This window comes from Schistocerca nitens, chromosome 6 (genome assembly GCF_023898315.1).
Source record: "Schistocerca nitens isolate TAMUIC-IGC-003100 chromosome 6, iqSchNite1.1, whole genome shotgun sequence".
Lineage (NCBI taxonomy): Eukaryota > Metazoa > Arthropoda > Insecta > Orthoptera > Acrididae > Schistocerca > Schistocerca nitens.
The window spans coordinates 247406545-247428498 of record NC_064619.1 but is presented as its reverse complement, the minus strand read 5'-3'; the positions used below and the strand labels follow the sequence as shown (position 1 = coordinate 247428498).

General features: G+C 39.8%; 1 protein-coding gene across 1 annotated transcript in view; it reads left to right on the top strand.

Moving 5' to 3' along the window:
• LOC126263309 (dynein intermediate chain 2, ciliary) overlaps positions 1-21954 on the top strand; it is a 196700-nt gene that overhangs the window by 5453 nt on the left and 169293 nt on the right. Inside the window, exon 2 of the mRNA XM_049960398.1 lies at positions 6054-6301. Coding sequence (XP_049816355.1) covers positions 6054-6301 — 248 coding nt within the window. The remainder of the gene's footprint in view (positions 1-6053; positions 6302-21954) is intronic.

Sequence of the window (21954 nt, the reverse complement as noted above, 5' to 3'; positions counted from 1 at the left end):
TAAAGGTATATTTTTGTGAATGTACTCTTTGATAGTGATGTATTATACATGTAACTGAATATATTGCATACATGTGCATTACCAATTTTAGTAACAGGCATTCTGGCCGGAGAAGCTAGAGTTGACAGCTGCTTGTGCATCAGGTATGAGTGCTTGTGTGTGTGAATGGTGTGTTTCTCTCTCTTTTATTGGTGAAGGCTGTTTCCAAAAGCTCTATGTAAGTGTCTTTTAATTGAATCTGTCTGCAACTTGACGTCTCCTCTTTACGGTAAGTAGCAATCTGTATTTTCTTGCATTGCTGCTATTCCTACCTGGAGTTTCCATTGTTTGATTTTATTGCTTTACTTAAGGTGTTATAAATCCAGTTATATTTTGCTTTCGAATGTCAACTGTGAGCGTCATTCTAAAAGCAATGAAGATTAGTTTCCCCAGACATTATTCAAGGTACTGAAAGAAAACTTATTTTACAACTTCTGTAAATAGTGATCTACACACACTATTGATGGGGGCTCTCCTTGGGTTATTCACAATGAAGAGATTTATATAGAATACTCCTTGGAAACAATATAAGCTATCTTAAGCCCATATTCCAAAGCAAAGTCCAGTCCATAGCCATATGATAGCACACTTTCTGTGCACTCCATAGTGGGCAAACTTATATTTCTGATTTTGGAATGGTCTCATCAGAGGGTACTCCCAATTACAAGCACCCTCTGGGTATTGGCAACACAGCAGTCGACATTAAAATTGTGCCAGCTATTCAGTTTCCATAGTGATGTAGGGTGGTGTCTCTACAACAAAAAATTCTGATATCTTAGCTAACTTCTCACAGTCACTGTTCAAATTTAATAACGATATCCTTGCCAATTTTTGTTGCAGCTCTCCACAAGGTTTTCTGTGCCTTCTTCATATTCAATTGTTGCCAAGTTGCTGAACCAGACACTTAATGTCCTCTTTCTGTTTGTTGTCATCTCTACAGAGTTTAATAATCAAAAAATCTTTCCATTTGTGGTAAAGATGGTAATCATTCAGGGATAAGTCCAGGCTATAATGTGGATGTTAAAAACATACCACTTAAACTGACAAAGGGAATTCTTCTTAAATGCAGCAGAATATGGGTGAGCGTTATCATGCAGCACAATGCCCCTGGACAACAATCCAACTGCATTTTATGGTACTGTGTAGTTGGTGAAGACCATAGCATTTATGGTCTCTCTTGTGGTCGTAAAGTTAGTGTATAGAATGCCCTAGGCAAATGTTCAGTACTTCAGTAGTGAAATGTCTGCTGTGTTTATTTTTCCACCCAATTGTTGATTTGATTTTGTCAGTCAAAAATGAATGTTAGCCTGATCATACTTCATCATGAATATTAATTCATCTCCCATTGAACATAATGCAATATCTTCGAACTGAAACTTAATATGTCAGACTAGTTTAGCACTCAGAAAGAGTTTTATACTATGAACCTTGGCAGGATTATTAATTTTGTGACACATTTCAAAACTGCACAAACAGTAAACAATCATTCTTGCTCAATGTTCGAGGAAGGTCTATGACAAGGCAGCGGGATTGGATAGAGAAATGCATGACTCATCAGATCAAAACATTCTTAACTTGTATAACAACCCTCATGTACGTATCTTTGGCTGTGAATGGAGTAATTGTGATTTGGCTTTGTATATGGCATTCCTTCTTTCATGTATTTTATTGCTTTATCCCTTGAACAGTCCACATGAACTCTCTGAGCTACTTCCAGGAAACGATTGTTAAGTGTTTTAGCTACCTAACTGCTATCGCATGCTTTCTTGTTTTACTCCCTGTATGGATTTAATATTATTGTCTGAGTGGTTGATGCAGTTCACTTTCCTTAAGATAGCACAGTATTTCTTGTAATATGGCATCAGTTCTACTTCCTTGTTTGCCCTAACCATTTCATTTAATTTCCTTTATCCTTGCACATGATATTTAAATACTTTTGCAGTCTGCACCTTTCCTGATGTCTTATTAGTGCTGTACTACATTTTTTCTTGGGAAACCTGCTCTTAAAAACTGACAGAAATCCGTCAAGAAACACATTAAATGTAATATACTTCTTTGGATGGCCACCTTCCACAGTTTATTTTATATATCAGTTCTTTATTTTTCCTATCTTAAACATACTGCAATTTAAGAATGTTTTACACCACTTGTTTTAGGATCATCCTTAACTTGTTGCAATGTTGTCTCCTCCACAGACAGTATGAGCACAGTGCAAGGTCTTCTTCAGTCCCTTTTCATTGTTGAGAATGATCTTGTGCCTGCAAGTTTCCAGAACAACACTAATTATTATTCTTATTATTATTATTATTATCATCATCATTATTATTTACAGGTGGAATGTGACAGTAAAGGTATCATTCAGTATACACAATTCGAACCTATCAATTAACACATCAGTTAATTCATAGCAGAATACTGTGTTTCCCATTTCTCATTTGATATAATAGGATGCACCTCACTTTTTATGTCATACACACTCCATGAAGCCACTGATTCTGTTCTGATGCCAGCACACTCTCAAGCAATATGTATGGAATGGGTGATGTTGGAGGCAGTGAGTTGCAAGTGTTAGGTCTAACAACAGCATCACAATAAGAGTACTTAAGTAGAGAGACAGACATGATCAAAGCAGTATGAGCAGTGAACAACAGAGAGTCAGCCTGCATCACTGAATACTGTCTGTTTGCAACACAAGTAAAATTCCTATATTTTTATGTGATTTTTTTTTTTTTTTTTACTATAAGAAACACTCTTTATTTGCACAGAGGAGCATGTAGCTGCTGTAAATATAGAAGTTGTGGTGGGATCGACTTTTGTGGCTGATGATGTATTTTATTCCATTGAGGAGAAGTATAATAGACTGAAAAATCCATTTACCTTGTACTTATAAACTGAATGGCCAAAAGTCGTGGGAAGATTGCCACATCTAAAGGTGTGTCAGGTACAGTGCTGCAGCTAGATGTGGCATATGGCACAAGTGTAGAAACAATATCTGGACCAGGGGTTAGAGCAAGGTCTGATTCCAGCCATCTGCTTTGCCCCTTGACATCATATTTTGAGTAAACAGCTTTACAAGTGTTACAAAGACAATCACAGATACATTTAATAAGAGGCCAATTCCACCCTTTAACATGGTGACCACAATATAGACTATTACGACTGAAACCAAACATAAAAAAAGACCAAACTTAAGATTGTTCTAAAGCAACCAAAAAAATTGGAAAATCATTATATACACAAATTCCTTCCAGAATAAACCAAATGAAAAGATACAGAAAAGCGAAAATTGGAACTGAATATTTCGCTTGACCTGTATAGCTCAAAGGAAGACAGTGATACCAGACACTCGCTACAAAACAACTACATAATCGGAAAATAACACTCAAAACCTTCCCCAGAACAAACAAAACAACAACAAAAAATCCAAAAACGACACAATTGGACTAGAATATTTCACTTGACCTATATAGCTCAAAAACCCCATACACAACCATAAAAACCAGTACTGCAAGTTTAACTGCACATATAAAGGTAAAACACGCATATCTATAGAGCCACCCTCCCTCTTCACAACAAATGAAACTAACCAACACAAATTTGAAAACCCTCATTTCAAAGATATTTTCCTACCAAAAACAAAATACAATCTTACAATGAATGAAAAAGCTCTTAAAAATGTACTTATAGATCATAGAATTCCAAATCAGTGAAGGTTGGCCACAAATCACACACACACAAACAAACAAACAAACAAACAAACAAACAAACAAACTTTACTGCAAACAACAAAATATTCAAGCATAACTGCAAGGCAAACAAGAAACACAACCATGAAGTCTAAAAAATCAACAAACAATGAACTAAAACTAACAGCTCAAAAATTAAAGACAAATAAATAACCAATAAATACCAAAGACTTGATCTCTTTCAGCTAAACCACTATTGCCAAGTACATCACAAACAAGTACAGCCACCACAAGAATGAGCCACCCATGACAGCATGACCCCTATAAAAATAGTCCACTTGAAATACCCTGTATCTCTACAGTGTCACATTTGGGGGAAAAAAACCTGCCCAATATTTGTAAGAACCAAGATTATAAACAAGGTCATGACTAACTTCACTAGCAACCATTTGAATTACACACTTAGGTTGCTGCCTAAACTCATCCCCGACAAACATTCCAAATTACAAAAACAGGCAAATAATTGTAAGAAACAACATTACAATTATACTCACTAATTGTTTCACTTGCAAAAATTAAGCTGCACTCTTAAGTTCCTGCCTGGCATTGCCCTTAGAAATCATGCCAGATGTGGAAAGAAACAGTTAAATATTTGTGAGAAACAAGAATATAAATATAATCACCACTAGTTTCTCTAACAGTGGTTTAAGCACTGAGGTTCCACTCTAACCACTTCCATACATTACGAAGTATTTGGAATAAACGGCATTGTTTACAAACGTAATAGTTTACACCAGTTACTTTGACCACCACACTTAACATTTCAAACATGCCATTTACATCCTTTGCAATGTAAACTCATAACATCACAAAGGATATCATGGGTCAAAGCATACATGTGGAATCAGACCATCTGCTTGACCTCTGAACTGTCTGATTATGAATAGTTTTCTATTGCATGCTGTAACACATCGAGAGATAACTGACTTTGAATGTGGGATGATAATGGTGCATGGGTCACAACCTATCAGAGTTTACACAAGAATTCTGGTTTCTGAGGTCAATAGCACATGGGAGTGAATTTTCAGTATCCCAGAGACAATGTTTCCACAAGCATAAATCATCACACAGGACAACCACAAGTGTTTGGTGGATGTCACATAATATCTGGTAGAGTCACATGGGTTCATTGACAGTTTACTGTTAGCCAGCCCATCGTTGACTTGAATGTGGGGCATCAGGAGTCCATTTGTACTAGAACCTTAAGGAGACAAATGCACTGCATATGTTTTAGTAGTGGATGACTGACTCCTCACATCAATTGCATTCTCATGAATTTTGGACACTCAGTGTAATTTGTTGTGTGTTCTTCTCTTGCCTGCTGCTAGCCAGCTACTTCTTTGCTGAATGTTCCACAAATAGTGCACTGATAATGTATGACACTGTTATTATTATTATTATTATCATCACTATTGGACAGGGTGTCACTCCTCAGACACTTCTGTAATGTATAACATAGGTGGCTCATTATTTTACATATTAATTCTAACGTAACAGAAAATGATTCATAAGAAAATTATGAGTGGTCAGCAATATTTATCACTAAGCAATTGTAGGAAATGAATAGAGAGATATTGTGAGCAACTTCCAGCATTTAGGTTGCGCTGTTTCATAAGAAATTACCATACATTAAAAGATTATCTGTAGTCTACATAGAGCTTCTAAATTCTACCAAACAGTATCTCAAACTGAAACATTTCCACTGGCTTCCAAGCCCATCATATACAAAAAAAGTCTTGTACGTAAACTGATGTATCGACAGTAAGTAGCAACATCTCCAGGCAATGTAAAGGAGCTTCCTCTGTAATTTCCTATGTGAGGTAACTAGGAATGCATTGGAGTCTTACACTCATTAACTCAAGCAACTCTTGGGATACTTTCTGTAAAGGAAAATAACTGATGGTGAAAAGAACATGTGTTGTTAAAAACTTTTTTTGTTAAATGAATGAATGAATGTGTTTTTGATGACTAGATTCATTATAATTGACACAGTCCATTTATTACATCTAATAGCAACTAAATTCATTTCACCCTCTTTACCTACCATAGGAAAAATGTTTGAGATTGTTTTCATAATAATGATAAGAAACTACAGGAGACCTTGTTTTACAATCACTTCAGAAGGGAATAATGTTCACTCCCATTTGTTCCCTTTTAGATATTCTTATAATATTCCCTGTTTGGAAAATGAATAAATATGTTGTAATTCTTTCTCAAGTTGCAAGACAAAATAAAACACGTTAACTTTTATGAATGCTTTGGTTTTAGATGATGGAGCAAGTGCACGAACAAGGGAAAAAGAAGCTGGGGAAAGCAGTGAGAAAGCGCCTGAAGGTGAGGAAGCGGGACAGGAAGGTGAACAAGAAGCAGGAGAAGCAGAACCTGAAGGAGAAGGTGAAGGAGATGACAGGAAGGACAGTGTAGTTGAACCTCCTGTGCCAATGAAACCCAAGAAGATCACTAACCAGTTTAATTTCTGTGAACGTGCTTCACTGACTTTCAATAATCCATTTCGGGTAAGGATTTTAGTTCCAGCAATGAACTAACTGCCCATTAGTAAGCAGTGGAATTGTATGCTGTTAACGGGAAACAGTCTGTATTACATTGAAGAGCCAAAGAACCTGGTACACCTGCCTAATATCATGTAGTGCCCCCGTGTGTTGCAGCACAATGTGGCATGGACTCAACTAATGTCTGAAGTAGTGCTGAAGGGAATTGACACCATGAATCCTGCAGGACTGTCCATAAACCCACAAGAGTACGAGGTAGGTGGAGAACTCTTCTGAACAGCATGTTGCAAGACTTCCCAAATATTCTCAATAATGATCATGTCTTATGGGTTTGGGGGTCAGCGGAAGTTTTCAAACTCAGAATAGTGTTCCTGGAGCCACTCTGTAGCAATTCTGGATGTGTGGGGTGTCTCATTGTCCTGCTGGAATTGCCCAAGTCCGTTGGTATGCACGATGGTTGTGAATGGATGCAGGTGATCAGACAGGATGCTTACGAAGGTGTCACCTGTCAGAGTTGTATCTAGACATATCAGGAGACCGATATCAATCCAACTGCACACACCCCACACCATTACAGAGCCTTCACCAGCTTGAACAGTCCACTGCTGACATGCAGGGTCCATGGATTCATGAGGTTGTCTCCATACCCATACTTGTCCATGTGCTCGATACAATCTGAAACGAGACTCATCCGAACATCATCATGTCGGTGTTGACGGGCCCAAGCAAGGCATAAAGCTTTTGTCTCATGCAGTCATCAAGGATACACAAGTGGACCTTCAGCTCCAAAAGCCCATATTGATGATGTTTCATTGAATGGTTCCCACGCTGACACTTGTTGATAGATGAGCATTGAAATTTGCAGCAATTTGCAGAATGGTTGCACTTCTGGCATGTTGAATGATTCTCTTCAGTCATTGCTGGTCCCATTTTTGTAGAATCTTTTTTCCAGCCGCAGTGATATCGGAGATTTGATATTTTACTGGATTCCTGATATTCATAGCACACCCATGAAATGGTCATAGAGGAAAGTCTCCACTTCATCACTACCTTGGAGATGCTGTGTCCCATCGCTCATGCTCTGACTATAATGCCACGTTCAAACTCACTTAAATTTTGATAACCTGTCATTGTGGCAGCAGTAAATGATCTAACAACTGCGCCAGACTCTTGTTGTCTTATATTGGCATTGCTGACTGCAGTGCCATATTCTGCCTGTTTACATGTCTCTGTATTTGAATATCCATTCCTATACCAGATTCTTTGGCACTTCAGTGTATTTGTAGATGTATATTTAAGTATTACAACAGCATTATTACTTAAAACAGTAACTTCAGGTAAAATATGTTATAAATTTTGTACATCTGTTGATATGTAACACCTTCTTCAGCTACATTAAGCATGAAATTCAGATGCTTTGAAAGCATCAAAATGTTAGGGTATGGTGCTAATTAAGAATAACTTAGTTTGGAAATCTGACAGATCATAGACCCATAAATAACATCCTTGACATTATAGTTCAACTTTCAAACATTGCCATACACTATAGTAGGATCTGCACTAGATAACAGGTAATAGTATGCAAAGCGCAGGAGTATGATTCTATGTAATGTTAGGGTATGGTGCTAATTAAGAATAACTTAGTTTGGAAATCTGACAGATCATAGACCCATAAATAACATCCTTGACATTATAGTTCAACTTTCAAACATTGCCATACACTATAGTAGGATCTGCACTAGATAACAGATAATAGTATGCAAAGTGCAGGAGTATGATTTTGAAGGACAACAAACATTATAACAGTAGAGGTATTCAAATTGTACAAGCAAGAACTCTTATACGATAGCTTGTAAATTACATTGTAGCTTTGGTGGAGGGAGAACAGGAACAAATTTGGTAACTTTTCACATACAAATATGTATGTCAATAATACCATCAGTTATCATAAGGAGGTTGAAGAGAAAGCAATTCTATTATTTCACGGTGTTCACTGTGATACAGTGTCAAAAAGGAAATTGACAGCACTTGACGTGTACCATGTTTTTCACACATCTTATGAACAGTGCATTCATCTGCTCTGCAATGATTAATAAAAGCATAGTGATAAGACTAATTTCTAAACTCTGTTCATATTTGTAAGTTACAATAACAAGAATCACAATTTAACTGAGATGTAAGAGAGGTTATCAAGAGAAAAGCTTTCAAATTGGCGTTGAAAATATGTGGTTTGTCACTATCCACCTTCTGTTTTCTGGAAGATTACTGAAAATGTAGTCTGTAGAGAAATATAGACTACAGTGTGTGGTAGACAAACACTTTGTCTCCTTACACAGATAATTCTATTTGTGACCTCGGCAGGCAATACTTTTTACCTGATGACAATACACAATACAATCATTCAAGCAGTCTCTATGATGTGAATTATGCAAACGAGTAAATTTGAGGTAAGAGTGGTTATATACTGGGGAAAAAATAGGTGCTTCTGTGGATGAAACTGAAGAGAACACTGGCTCTGTTTACAGCCTTATGAAGCTGTCTGTAACAGATACCCTTCCCCCCGCCCCTCCTCCCCCACTGCACCTCAAGCATACCACTGGCTACCATTGCTTACCTATCCTTTGTATACAGAATGTCTCCATAACATCTTGCAGCATATTATTTAAGCTGGTAGTAGTAAATAGTAGCAGTAGTTTTATTTGTCCATGCATCACTGTTATTAGGAGACATTGATAATTTAATAGCAAAAAGTGTAAATGTGTAAATCATAATTATGTGCAAGTACATACTTACAGGTTTAGTTTGGCAAGGATGGGACATGTAGTTGGTCATAGCCTTATACAATGCTTGACAAGAAAGTGAAGTGTCCAGAAGACAAGGTCAATGTAACTTTGTACACAATGAAATTTTCACTCTGCAGCAGAGTGTGTGCTGGTATGAAACTTCCTGACAGATTAAAACTGTGTGCCGGACCGACACTCAAACTCAGAATCTTTGCCTTTCGTGGGCAAGTGCTCCACCGTCTGAGCTACCCAAGTGCATCTCACAACCTGTCCTCACAGGTTTAATTCTGTCAGTACATCATCTCCGACCTTCCAACTTTACAGAAGCTCTCTTGAAGACATTGCAGAACTAGCATCCCTGGAAGAAAGGATATTGTGGAGACATGGCTTAGCCACAGCCTGGGGGATGTTTCCAGAATGAAATTTTCACTCTGCAGCAGAGAGTGTGCTGGTATGAAACTTGCTGGCAGTACTGAAAGGTGGGAGATGAGGCACTGGGGGAATTAAATTTGTGAGGATGGGTCATTAGTCATGCTTGGGTAGCTCAGTTGGTAGAGTACTTGCCCGCAGAAAGCAAAGGTCCTAAGTTCAGGTCTCAGTCCAACATGCAGTTTTAATCTGACAGGAAGTCTCATAACTTTGTACACATACACACCATTGATGTATATGTAATGATAAGATTTACTACTCTGGGTGACAGGAAGAACAACCACCAGAGTGCATTAGTGTTGTTGCCAGGCCTGGTAGGTTATATGAGGGGTTGTGAACAGCGTCATATGTTGGATAATCACTGTGAAGGCATGGAGATGAAGCATAATCAGATGATACAAGATTATTAGCATCTGATACAATTTGACAAGACCTCATTGTGGGTCTCCATTTCATCAGTGGGTAGAATTGTGTGGTTTCCAAACTCATGGGCATTTTGAAGGTGAAATTGTCCAGTGATGGATAGCATGGGAATCTGAGGACAAGCATACTCATCATCAAGGTTCTAGTCAACTATATCTGACCACCATGAGGAATGATCACCACAATTTGCACCAGTCACATAGTAACCTATTCACATCTGTGCCTGCCATCCAAGATTTAGTAATTGACTTCTTGCAACATTCTATGTCATCCTGCACCGTTGCTCAGAGGCTAGCAGCAATCTGACTATGGAATTATCATTCCAGTCCTGCTGCTGTTAATGCCATAACACACACAGTTGCATTTGGAATGGTACTGTGATCAGGAAGCAAGGACTACCTGGTGAATGGTGCCACATTGTATTCAGCAATAAATCGTGGTTCTGCACTACCTCAGACAACTATTGTCAATGAATATTGTAGCACCCTGGGAAGATATCCCAATCTTCCAGTGTTTTGGAGGGGTACAGCAGTGTTACTCCTGATGTCATGGTTTGGAGAGCAATTGGGTATGACTTCTGGTCTCGGCTGGTTGTGATTGAGGGAACTCTGACAGCACAATGTAATGTCATGGACATCCTATGAGAATGCATTACCTCTCATGTGACAGCACCATGATACCCATTTTTCAACAGGACAATGTTCATTCGCACCTGAATGATCTGTGTGATGTGAGGATACTCCCACGGCCAGCGAGGTCCTGATATCATTCTCCTATAGACCATATGGGGGACCAGCTCAGATGTCAACCCTGTCCCAGTGGCAGAACCCAATTACAACAGTTGTGTGCCAGGAGGGGGGGGGGGGGGGCATTGTCATTCATCGTACTTATAAATGTGCTCAGTTTTTGACTCGATTTTATAATCCCTGGAATAACCTCATATGCCCTCTGAACCTGTAAAGTTCTTTATATTTCCTCTTTCCCTTCTGGTTGCCACGCTTTCTTTGTCAGGCAGTAGAGTTGGCCTTTACACCATTTTCTCTCCCCATAGACACCATTTTTCTCTCCCCATGTTCAGAACAGTACTGGAAGAAGTACAGGCAATTAGTAAAAAACCAAAAGGCGTCTCAGTAAACCTATCCATTAAAAATTCAAAACATAAAAGTAAAGTAGCATGGTATGTAATTAACATATAATGATTTAGTGAAAAGAGTGCAAATAACAGAAATATTATTAAGTGAATGGTAACTGAGAACACATATTCGTCAAAAATGCCATTCATTTGAAGGACAGTGTATGATGTCAATAGACATTTAAAAAACTCCCTAATCCCAGCCCTCACAGCAATTAGGTCCTTTCTCAGGGAGGATGGAAGTATTGGTTGGAAAGAAGAGAGGGACTGACTTGTTATGAGGATGAGGGGTAACGTAGGTGAAGGGGGAGGCATGACAGAGACTGAGAAGTCAAAGACAGTATATTTGTAAGCACTATGGCAGCTCATTTCAGAGATGATGTCCGCCCCCGGTAGCTGAGTGGTCAGCGCGACAGACTGTCAATCCTAAGGGCCCGGGTTCGTTTCCCGGCTGGGTCGGAGATTTTCTCCGCTCAGGGACTGGATGTTGTGTTGTCCTAATCATCATCATTTCATCCCCATTGACGCGCAAGTTGCCGAAGTGGCGTCAAATCGAAAGACTTGCACCAGGCGAACGGTCTACCCGACGGGAGGCCCTCATCACACGACATTTCATTTCATTTCATTTCAGAGATGATGCAAAGACTGGATGAGAATGAAACACAGAAGTGAGAAGTGAAATAAGTAGTGGAATTAAAAGCTGAAGAGTGATGGTGTGGGGAGGGGGCTAACAGAGTGAGTGATTGGGAGAGCAGAGAATTGAGATAAAGAAATGATGATGTAACTAAGTGCATAAAAAATAAAATACATAATAATAAAGGGGGCAAAATAACACTGTGGGATGTATCAATCTCAGTTTTAAATTTGAAATGGAACACCTGAATCACCCAACAAGAATATCAATGAGGCTAGATGACAAAAGAATAACAATAATAATTTATATTATTATATAAAATAATATATTACTATATAAAATAATAATGTAGGCAAAGATAGATTGTTATTTGCCATAAAGAAGAAACATCAAGTCAACAGGCTTGATTAAAAGACACTCACATGTAGCTTTCAGCCACAGTCTTTGTCAATAAAGAGAGAGAGGCACACAAACACACACACACACACAAGGAAGCACACCTCAAGCACACACACCTGCCAACTGCTATATTTCAGGCCAGAATGCAACATCACAAGGGATGCAAACAGTAATCTGGAGGGGATGGGGAAGGGGAAGGGATAGTAGTGTACGGGTGGGGAGACAGACACACACTGTCTGGTGGAGTGTTCCCGGACTAGACTCCAACAGGCACAGTGTCAGGAGGTTGTGGGGCAGGGAGATGGGGAAAAAAGGAAGAAAAAATAAGAGGAGCAGAGAAAGATGGGTGGATGCATTGGCAGGGGGCTTCAAATAAAAAGGGTAGGAGATGAGAATTGAGAGGAGATGACAGGACATAGGGGGTGGAAACTGCTGGGTGGAGGGTATGGGGTCTGTTATGCTAGTTTGAGGCCAGGATAATTACAGGAGCTGAGAATGTGTTATAAGGATAACTTCCATCTACACAGTTCAGAGAAGCTGATGGTGGTGGAGGGAAGGATCCAGATGGCTCGGGTAGTGAAGCAACCATTAAAAACAAGTGTGTTATGTTCAGCTGCATGTTGTGCCATTGGGTGGTCTACTTTGCTCTTGGCCACAGTTTGGTGGTGGCCATTCATTCTGGTGGACAGCTGGTTGGTAGTCATACCAATATAAAAAGTTGTGCAATGATTGCAGCAGAGCTGGTAAATGACATGGCTGCTTTCACAGGTGGCCTGGCCCCTGATGGCGTAGGCTAAACCTGTGACAGGACAGGATTGGGCAGGTTTTGCATGTGTGCCTTCCACAGGCATATGATCCTTGTGGCAAGGGGTTGGGATTGGGAATGGCGGAGGGATGGACTAGGATGTTGTGGAGGTTGGGTAAGTGTCAGAACACCACTTTAGGAGAGGTGGGAAGTATCTTGGATAGGATGTCCCTCATTTCAGAGCATGATGATAGGTAATCATCATAGGTGTCTTCTTGACATAAGTAGTAATCTATCTTTTTCTATATTGTTGATATTCGTACATGGGTTTCCATTGTTTGAAATATAATTTTTAACTTTTTGATAGAAACCCAAAAACATCAATGATGAGGATCAAAGAATTAAAGAAGATCTGAGGGAAATGGAAGTAACAGAGGAATAAATGGAAGAAAGTGAAAAGTTTAGAGTAAAAGTAAAATAATTTAAGGGCTTCCAGGAGAAAAGAAAGAAAAAGAAAGGTAAAAATAGGTGCAGTGTGGACAGAAGAAAGAAGAGAAAAATTTGGGACAGAATGAAAAATTACTGGAAAGAAAGAAAGGAGAAAAAGAACACTTAAGTTATTTCTTGTGGTCCTTAGTAGGCCAAACCTGTAAAAAAGAAAATGAAGCAGGGAGCAGGGGTGATTATATGTTAAGTCGAGGAGGGTGATGAGATGTTATACAGCAACTCCCCACAGCCCCACCCCCAGAGTTTAGGGAAACTGGTACTTGCTGGAACAAAAGAAGCTGTGTGATGTAGCAGGCAATTAGGTCTCTTGAGTTATGCTACAGAGTATTTTCTGCAGTTGTGTACTGGATGTTTCCAAGATGAATAGTACATTTCTGTCCCTTCATGTGCTCAGTCAGTTTGGTGGTAGTCATATAAAACACAGTCAGTGGATTTAAAATGGTAAACAACTTGCATGGTTTAACATGTTTTTCTGTGTACTATGTTGTGGGATTTTCCAGTGGTGAAGATGGAGCAAGTAGTAATTGGTGAGTTTTACAACATGGACATTTGTAGAGAGAGAAACCTGGGGCTTGGGATAATGGTGTGGGTGGGAATGCCATATGGTTCAGTAAGCTTGTTAAAGAGGTTAGGATGATGACAGAATGCTATGGTAGTTGGTGTGTGTGGAGGAGGAAGGTATCTCACTACAGGGCTTGAGTGGAGAAAGTCATAGTCTTGGTAGAGTAAAGTATTGAGGCAATCGGAACTTTAGTGGGAAGGGAGGCAGAACTTCTAATTTGAGGAGTTGGAGGTGTATTATTTGTAGAGTGAGAGGAGGACACTGCTCAAGAGATTTATTAGTGAATAAGATGTGTGGGATAGTTGGCTTGTATGCGGGAGGAGACCAGACAGGGAGGTCATTGGTCTCATCAGATTAGGGGAGGATGGGGAAGGAAGTCAGCCATGCCTTTTTAAAGGAACCATCCTGGCATTTGCCTGAAGTGATTTAGGGAAATCACGGAAAACCTAAATCAGGATGGCCAGACGCGGGATTGAACCTTCGTCCTCCCGAATGCAAGTCCAGTGTGCTAGCCACTGTGCCACCTCGCTCGGTGTGTGTGGGATAGTTGCAGGAAGGAAAAGTGTTGTGGAGATTGTTGGTATACAGTGTAGTGACTCTTCTGGAAAACCTGGAATTCTCAAGGAATTACATTTTACCTGGAAAAATCAGGAAAATCTCAGGATATTTCAGGAATTTTGTAGAATCTCAAGGAATTCTGTGTTTTTAACTTAATGTTGGAATTTAATTGTATGGAGCCTTATAAATTTGAAAATACTTAATATTTCAAAGTGTGTTAAGTATTTGAATATTAGTCCATGTCAATTACTGATTTTTAAAAACTGCACTTAAACTACAACCGAGAATAAAGAAAAGTAGTTACTGTGAGATGCTCAATTACCTCTCACTCCCATTCACTATCAGTTTCTCAGGAGCTTCTTATGACATTGTCTTCTTCCCCATACGCAGAATTATCAGGTCGTATTTGTTGTCCAAGTTTGAGTAGCCCCTTTATGCAAGTGTTGAGGATTTTGTGAACAGCACAGTTACATTTTGCCATGGAGAGGAGTGATTATGTGAAAGGGATGGCAACTGTAAAGTGCAGATGTTACTGTTCATTAGTAGATCTTATATGGACTGAGGTTTGGATGTGGAATGTGATGCGATGGAGGTCAACATCAAGGGAGATGGCTTTGGTTTTGGAAAAGAGGCAGGTGAATCTGAGTTGGGAGGCAAGTCATTGCAGGATGTGAGCAGTTCTCTTTTATCGTGTGTCCAGATGACAAATATGTCATCAATAAACCTGTGCCAAGTCAGAGGGTTCAGCTTCTGAGTCTTTAGGAATGTCTTTTCCTTGTTGCCCATAAAAAGGTTAGCATATCACAGGGCCATTGTAATTCCCATAATAATCTCTGGGATGGTTTTGTAGATCTACACTTCAAACTGAAGCAGACAGGTAAGTATGAAATTGACTAGGCTGATAATAAACAAGATTTTAGAGAGATTTTCAGGTTCCAAGAATGGTTGGTGTCTTTTATGTAGGATGGCAGGTTCTGTTTTATGAGCTGGAGGTGTTAGTCTATGAGAGATGAGAGGCATTTGATGGTTGCTTTGGAGCCAGCTATAGTATGACAGGTGGAGTGGTTGTTTTTGTATATTTTGGGAACCATGGAGAAGGTGTGGATTCAGGGAAGAGGAAGAGTGAATTGCCTCTATTGATGCAGTTGTGAGGGAAGTTGAGTTTTAAAGATTTTCTGAAGCTCAGCCTCACTGGAAGGTACAGGGTCACAAGGAACAGTTTAGTATGTTGAGGTGTCCAATAGCTGATTGTCGCTGTTCTGCCACATACTTCTCATTGTCAAGTACCACGGTAGTGGAGCCTTTGCTCATGGGGAGGAGGGTGAAAGGGTGCTCTGCCTTCAAGTGACAATTTGATTAAGGTTTAGTGTATCAGTGGTATTGTTCAAGAAGAATTGGAAGACAATGCAGGAAGTGACAAATTCTGGGAATACTGGGAGAATGCATGACAATGGTAGCATGACTGTCATCTGCCTCTCTGACAGTGCCATTTCAGTCCTGCTCACACCACATATCTGCCACACCAGTGCCGGCATCTCTGCCATACCACTTCTGTGTGGATTGGGCCATACAATCATAGAGAATGCCATTTACAAATTTACTCACAAAATTTTGCAAGAATTAAATGACAAAATAGCATCTGCTGGTATTTTCTGTAACCTATCTAAAGTATCTGACTGTGTGATCACAATATTTTTCTAAATAAACTGATGTTTTATGACATTGGTGGTACAGCCAAGTAATGGATAATGCCATATCTAACCAAAAGAATAAAGGAAAATCCAAGATGGAATGTAATAGTATTTTTAAAAGGAAATTTGCTACTCACCATATAGCAGAGGTGCTGAGTTGCAGATAGGCACAACAGAAAGTCTGTCAAAAATGAGCTTTTGGCCAGCAAGGCTGTCTCTGGCAACTGGAGCCACACAGTTCCAGAGACGGCAGTCATGTGTGTTGAGTTGCGTGCGTGTGTGTGTGTGTATGTGTGTGTGTGTGTGTGTGTGTGTGTGTGTGTGTGTGTGTGTCTGTCTGTCTGTCGTCTATTTTTGACGAAGGCCTTGCTGGACAAAAGCTTATTTTTGACATTCTTTTTGTTGTACCTATCTGCGACTCAGCACCTCCTCTACGTGGTGAGTAGCAACTTTCCTTTTCATAGTATTGTCAAAAGAATAAAGAAAATTGTATATAAGGATACAACCAATGCAAGCAGGGGAGATTACTCCAAGTGGAAAGAAATCACTTATGTGGTTCCACAAGACTAAATCTTATATCCACTGTTGTTTCATGCATGTGTAAATAAGCATCTGTATATTATACAACAAGCAAAATTAGTTCCTTTTTTTGTCACACTGATATCATTATCAATTGAAACACATACATGGCAACAGAAGAAATGGTAAATAATGCTCTTAAAATTCTTATTGAGTGATTTTCTGCAAATGGTTGCACTCTCAGTTTCAAAAAGACATGACATATTCAGTTCTGCCCTTCTACAGGGATGATTGGTAGTTGAGAGCTCCATTTTTAGACATGTGATGAAGAATCTTAGGGATATGGCTGCCAAGGACAGGAATAAAACCAAGTGCACTCTTTGTGGATACCAGGGGGGAGTCACCTCAGATGTAGAATGGGTCCTTCTTGCTTCTTGATACCACGAAGTACACAGGGTGCAGCCAATTGCAGGTGGTGGCTTATGTCAGTGCTAATGATGTGCGTTGCTTTTGACTGGAAGAGGTGGCCTCTTGGTTCCAGTTGCTATCTGAAGTGGTAAAGATAGCCAGTCTTGGTTGCATGATGAAGGCAGGTTTCTGATGAAGGCAGGTTTCTGCCAGGGGTGGTTTAAGGCACAAGTGACACAAGCCATAGCTTTGTGTACCAAGCTGAGAGAGATGTCAGATGCGGCACAATTGTAAGATTTCTGTACTGGATATATGACAATTAATAGTGACTACTCTGGGTGCCAAGCCGAGAAAGGCACCAGAGGCACCTAAGTGCAAGATTCACATACAGTGAATTTCACAATTAGTAGTGAAAACTGACATGGACAAAAGGGTACGAGGGGAAAGGAGGGAGGGGAGGGTTCCAAATGATGAGTCACTTGTGGGACAGAATGTTCTTGAACTGGTCCTGGGTTCCGCTTAATAGGACATGTGTCTATTACACACAGTGCCCATTACACACAGGAGGCACCTGTATGGATAGCAGGGGATGCATGGAGTGGACTGCGCAGTTTTTTTTAGGTTCATCTATGTCTACACCTACTTCTGCTGTATGGTGTATGGCAGGGGGTACCATGTACCTCAACTAGTCATTTCCTTTCCTAATCCACTTGCAAATGGAGCTTTGGAAAAATAACTGTTTGTATGCCTCTGTATGAGCCCTAATTTCTCGTATCTTGTTTTTTGCAGTCCTTACGTGAAATGTACATTGGTTGCAGTAGAATCATTCTGCAGTTGGCTGAAAATGCCTGTTCTCTAAATTTTCTCAATAGCGTTTTGCCAAAAGAATGTTGTCTTCTCTCCAGGGATTCACAAAGCATCTCTATAATGCTCATGTGTTGATTGAACCTACTGGTAACAAATATAACAGCTCATGTTTGAATTGCTTTGATTTCTTTCTTTAATAGGACCTGGTGGTGATTCGTAAACATGCGCGATACTCAAGAATGGGTCGCATAAGTGTTTTGTGTGCAGTTTCCTTTGGAAGTGAATTACGCTTTCCTAAAACTCTCCAAATAAAATGAAGTCGTCTATTCAGCTTCTGTACTACCATCCTTATGTGCTTGCTCTATTTAATATTGCTTTGCAATGTTAAGCTTAGATATTTAATTGACATGACTGTGTCAAGCAGCTCATCACTAATACTGTTAGGTTAAATAAAGGGTCTCAAGAAAGTACAAACAGGGCTTCAGTCTCCAAAGGTGCAGGTCAGACACAGAACAAGGGTAGACTCCGGAATCATTGGTAATATAGTTGTAAAAGAGCTAGAGCTCAAATCACTAATAGAAAGCTTAGATTGTTATGGCAAGGGGAAACTACGTCCGTAATTTTTCCCAAGGGCATGCAGCTTTACTGTATGGTTAAATGATGATGGCGTCCTCTTGGATAAAATATTCCGGAGGTAAAATAGTCCCCCATTCGGATCTCCGGGCGGGGACTACTCAAGAGGACGTCGTTATCAGGAGAAACAAAACAGGCGTTCTACGGGTCGGAGCGTGGAATGTCAGATCCCTTAATAGGGCAGGTAGGTTAGAAAATTTTAAAAGGGAAATGGATAGGTTAAAGTTAGATATAGTGGGAATTAGTGAAGTACGGTGGCAGGAGGAACAAGACTTTTGGTCAGGCGAATACAAGGTTATAAATACAAAATCAAATAGGGGTAATGCAGGAGTAGGTTTAATAATGAATAAAAAAAAATAGGAGTGTGGGTAAGCTACTATAAACAGCATAGTGAATGCATTATTGTGGCCAAGATAGACATGAAGCCCACGCCTACTACAGTAGTACAAGTTTATATGCCAACTAGCTCTGCAGATGACGAAGAAATTGAAGAAATGTATGAGGAAATAAAAGAAATTATTCAGATAGTGAAGGGAGACGAAAATTTAATAGTCATGGGTGACTGGAATTCGGTAGTAGGAAAGGGGAGAGAAGGAAACGAAGAGTTTGACAGAGCTCTGAAAGACCTGAGTCGAAAGAAGGCCCCAGGAGTAGACAACATTCCATTAGAACTACTGATGGCCTTGGGAGAGCCAGTCCTGACAAAACTATACCATCTGGTGAGCAAGATGTATGAGACAGGTGAAATTCCCTCAGACTTCAAGAAGAATATAATAATTCCAATCCCAAAGAAAGCAGGGGTTGACAGATGTGAAAATTACCGAACTATCAGTTTAATAAGTCATGGCTGCAAAATACTAACACGAATTCTTTACAGGCCTCGGGGAAGATCAGTTTGGATTCCGTAGAAATATTGGAACACGTGAGGCAATACTGATCCTACGACTTATCTTAGAAGGTAGATTAAGGAAAGGCAAACCTACCTTTCTAGCATTTGTAGACTTAGAGAAAGCTTTTGACAATGTTGACTGGAATACTCTCTTTCAAATTCTAAAGGTGGCAGGGGTAAAATACAGGGAGCGAAAGGCTATTTACAATTTGTACAGAAACCAGATGGCAGTTATAAGAGTCGAGGGACATGGAAGGGAAGCAGTGGTTTGGAAGGGTGTGAGACAGTGTTGTAGCCTCTCCCCGATGTTATTCAATCTGTATATTGAGCAAGCAGTGAACGAAACAAAAGAAAAATTCGGAGTAGGTATTAAAATCCATGGAGAAGAAATAAAAACTTTGAGGTTCGCTGATGACATTGTAATTCTGTCAGAGACAGCAAAGGACTTGGAAGAGCAGTTGAGCGGAATGGATAGTGTCTTGAAAGGAGGATATAAGATGAAGATAAACAAAAGCAAAATGAGGATAATGGAATGTAGTCGAATTAAGTTGGGTGATGCTGAGGGAATTAGATTAGGAAATGAGACACTTAAAATAGTGAAGGAGTTTTGCTATTTGGGGAGTAAAATAACTGATGATGGTCGAAGTAGAGAGGATATAAAATGTAGACTGGCAATGGCAAGGAAAGCGTTTCTGAAGAAGAGAAATTTGTTAACATCGAGTATAGATTTAAGTGTCAGGAAGTCGTTTCTGAAAGTATTTGTATGGAGTGTAGCCATGTATGGAAGTGAAACATGGACGATAACCAGTTTGGACAAGAAGAGAATAGAAGCTTTCGAAATGTGGTGCTACAGAAGAATGCTGAAGATTAGATGGCTAGATCACATAACTAATGAGGAGGTATTGAATAGGATTGGGGAGAAGAGAAGTTTGTGGCACAACTTGACTAGAAGAATGGATCGGTTGGTAGGACATGTTCTGGGGCATCAAGGGATCACCAATTTAGTATTGGAGGGCAGCGTGGAAGGTAGAAATCGTAGAGGGAGACCAAGAGATGAATACACTAAGCAGATTCAGAAGGATGTAAGTTGCAGTAGGTACTGGGAGATGAAGAACCTTGCACAGGATAGAGTAGCTTGGAGAGCTGCATCAAACCAGTCTCTGGACTGAAGACCACAACAACAAGAAAGGAGAGTCTATACGACAACTATAACTATCTACACAATACACACACATAAAGATAATTTAAGGAATTATATACACAGGAATGGGACGCTAAACTACGAGATCTTTACTTAAACTACACTACTATGAGGTTTGGATCTTAAATAGTGGCAACTATTTATTCACAACCGATACCAAAGAGTTACATGTTTGCATCTGTTACTGTCCTTCAAAGTAGCTACCGGCATTGTGTAGAACCCGTTGCCAGCAATGTGGAAGGTGTTAGCAGATCCTGTTCTGTTTATGGTGCGAATGGAGTGGTCTACTGCCTGTTGAATCTCTGGAACAGTTCTGAAGCGAATGCCACGAAGTGGTTCCTTCATCTTCGGAATAAAATCAAAGTCACAAGGACGTAAGTCTGGGGAATATGGCAGATGGTACAGTAATTCCCAGTCCCATCGACCGAATAGAGCAGCCACAGCTTGCCATGTATGCGCCCACGCATTATCGTGCAAAATGATGGGTGGGTTGCGCAGAAAGTGTCGCCGCTTCTTTCACAAAGCTGGTCGCAGGTGATGCTCCAAAACCGAACAATAATACTGTGCATCGATGGTCTGCCATGGGGGAATGTATTGCGTTAGGATAACACCATCACAGTCGTACACGAGAATCACCATAACTTTCACCATGCTGGGGCTCTGACGCACTTTCGATTTTTGCGGCAGCCCATAATGACACCATTCGTTGGACTGTTTCAGTTTTGGCTTCTTGGCATTCGCTTCAGAACTGTTCCAGAGATTCGACAGGCTGTAGGCCACTCCATTCACATCATCAACAGAACAGGCTCTGCTAACGCCTTCCACATGGCTGGCGACTACTTTGAAGGACCATAACAGGTGCAAACATGTAACTCTTTTGTTACAAGTCTTTTCTGAAGATCTATATCTTTACCTTATGTGTTCACTCCATTATCATAACCTTGACAATATTCCTTGCAAATAAACGCTGGTGACTACTTTGAAGGACTGTAACGAGTGCAAACATGTAACTCTTTTGTTACAAGTCTTTCCTGAAGATCTATATCTTTACCTTATGTATTCACTCCATTATCGTAACCTTGACTATATTCCTTGCAAATAAACATTATATGTTGGCAAGAAATCTAACAGAAATATAGTTAATTCCTGGCCAGTAGGATCTGTAAGAGCGAAAAATCCCAGAAAATGTTCCTTTACTTTAGCTATCTTCATAGACGATTTAAGAAGGATAATCTAACCACTATTGAAAAGTGTTCTTCATGTGCTGCATTTGGTCTGAAATCTAAAATGATAGAAAAATATTTTGATTGTTTTACATTCAAAATAACATCGCTTTTGA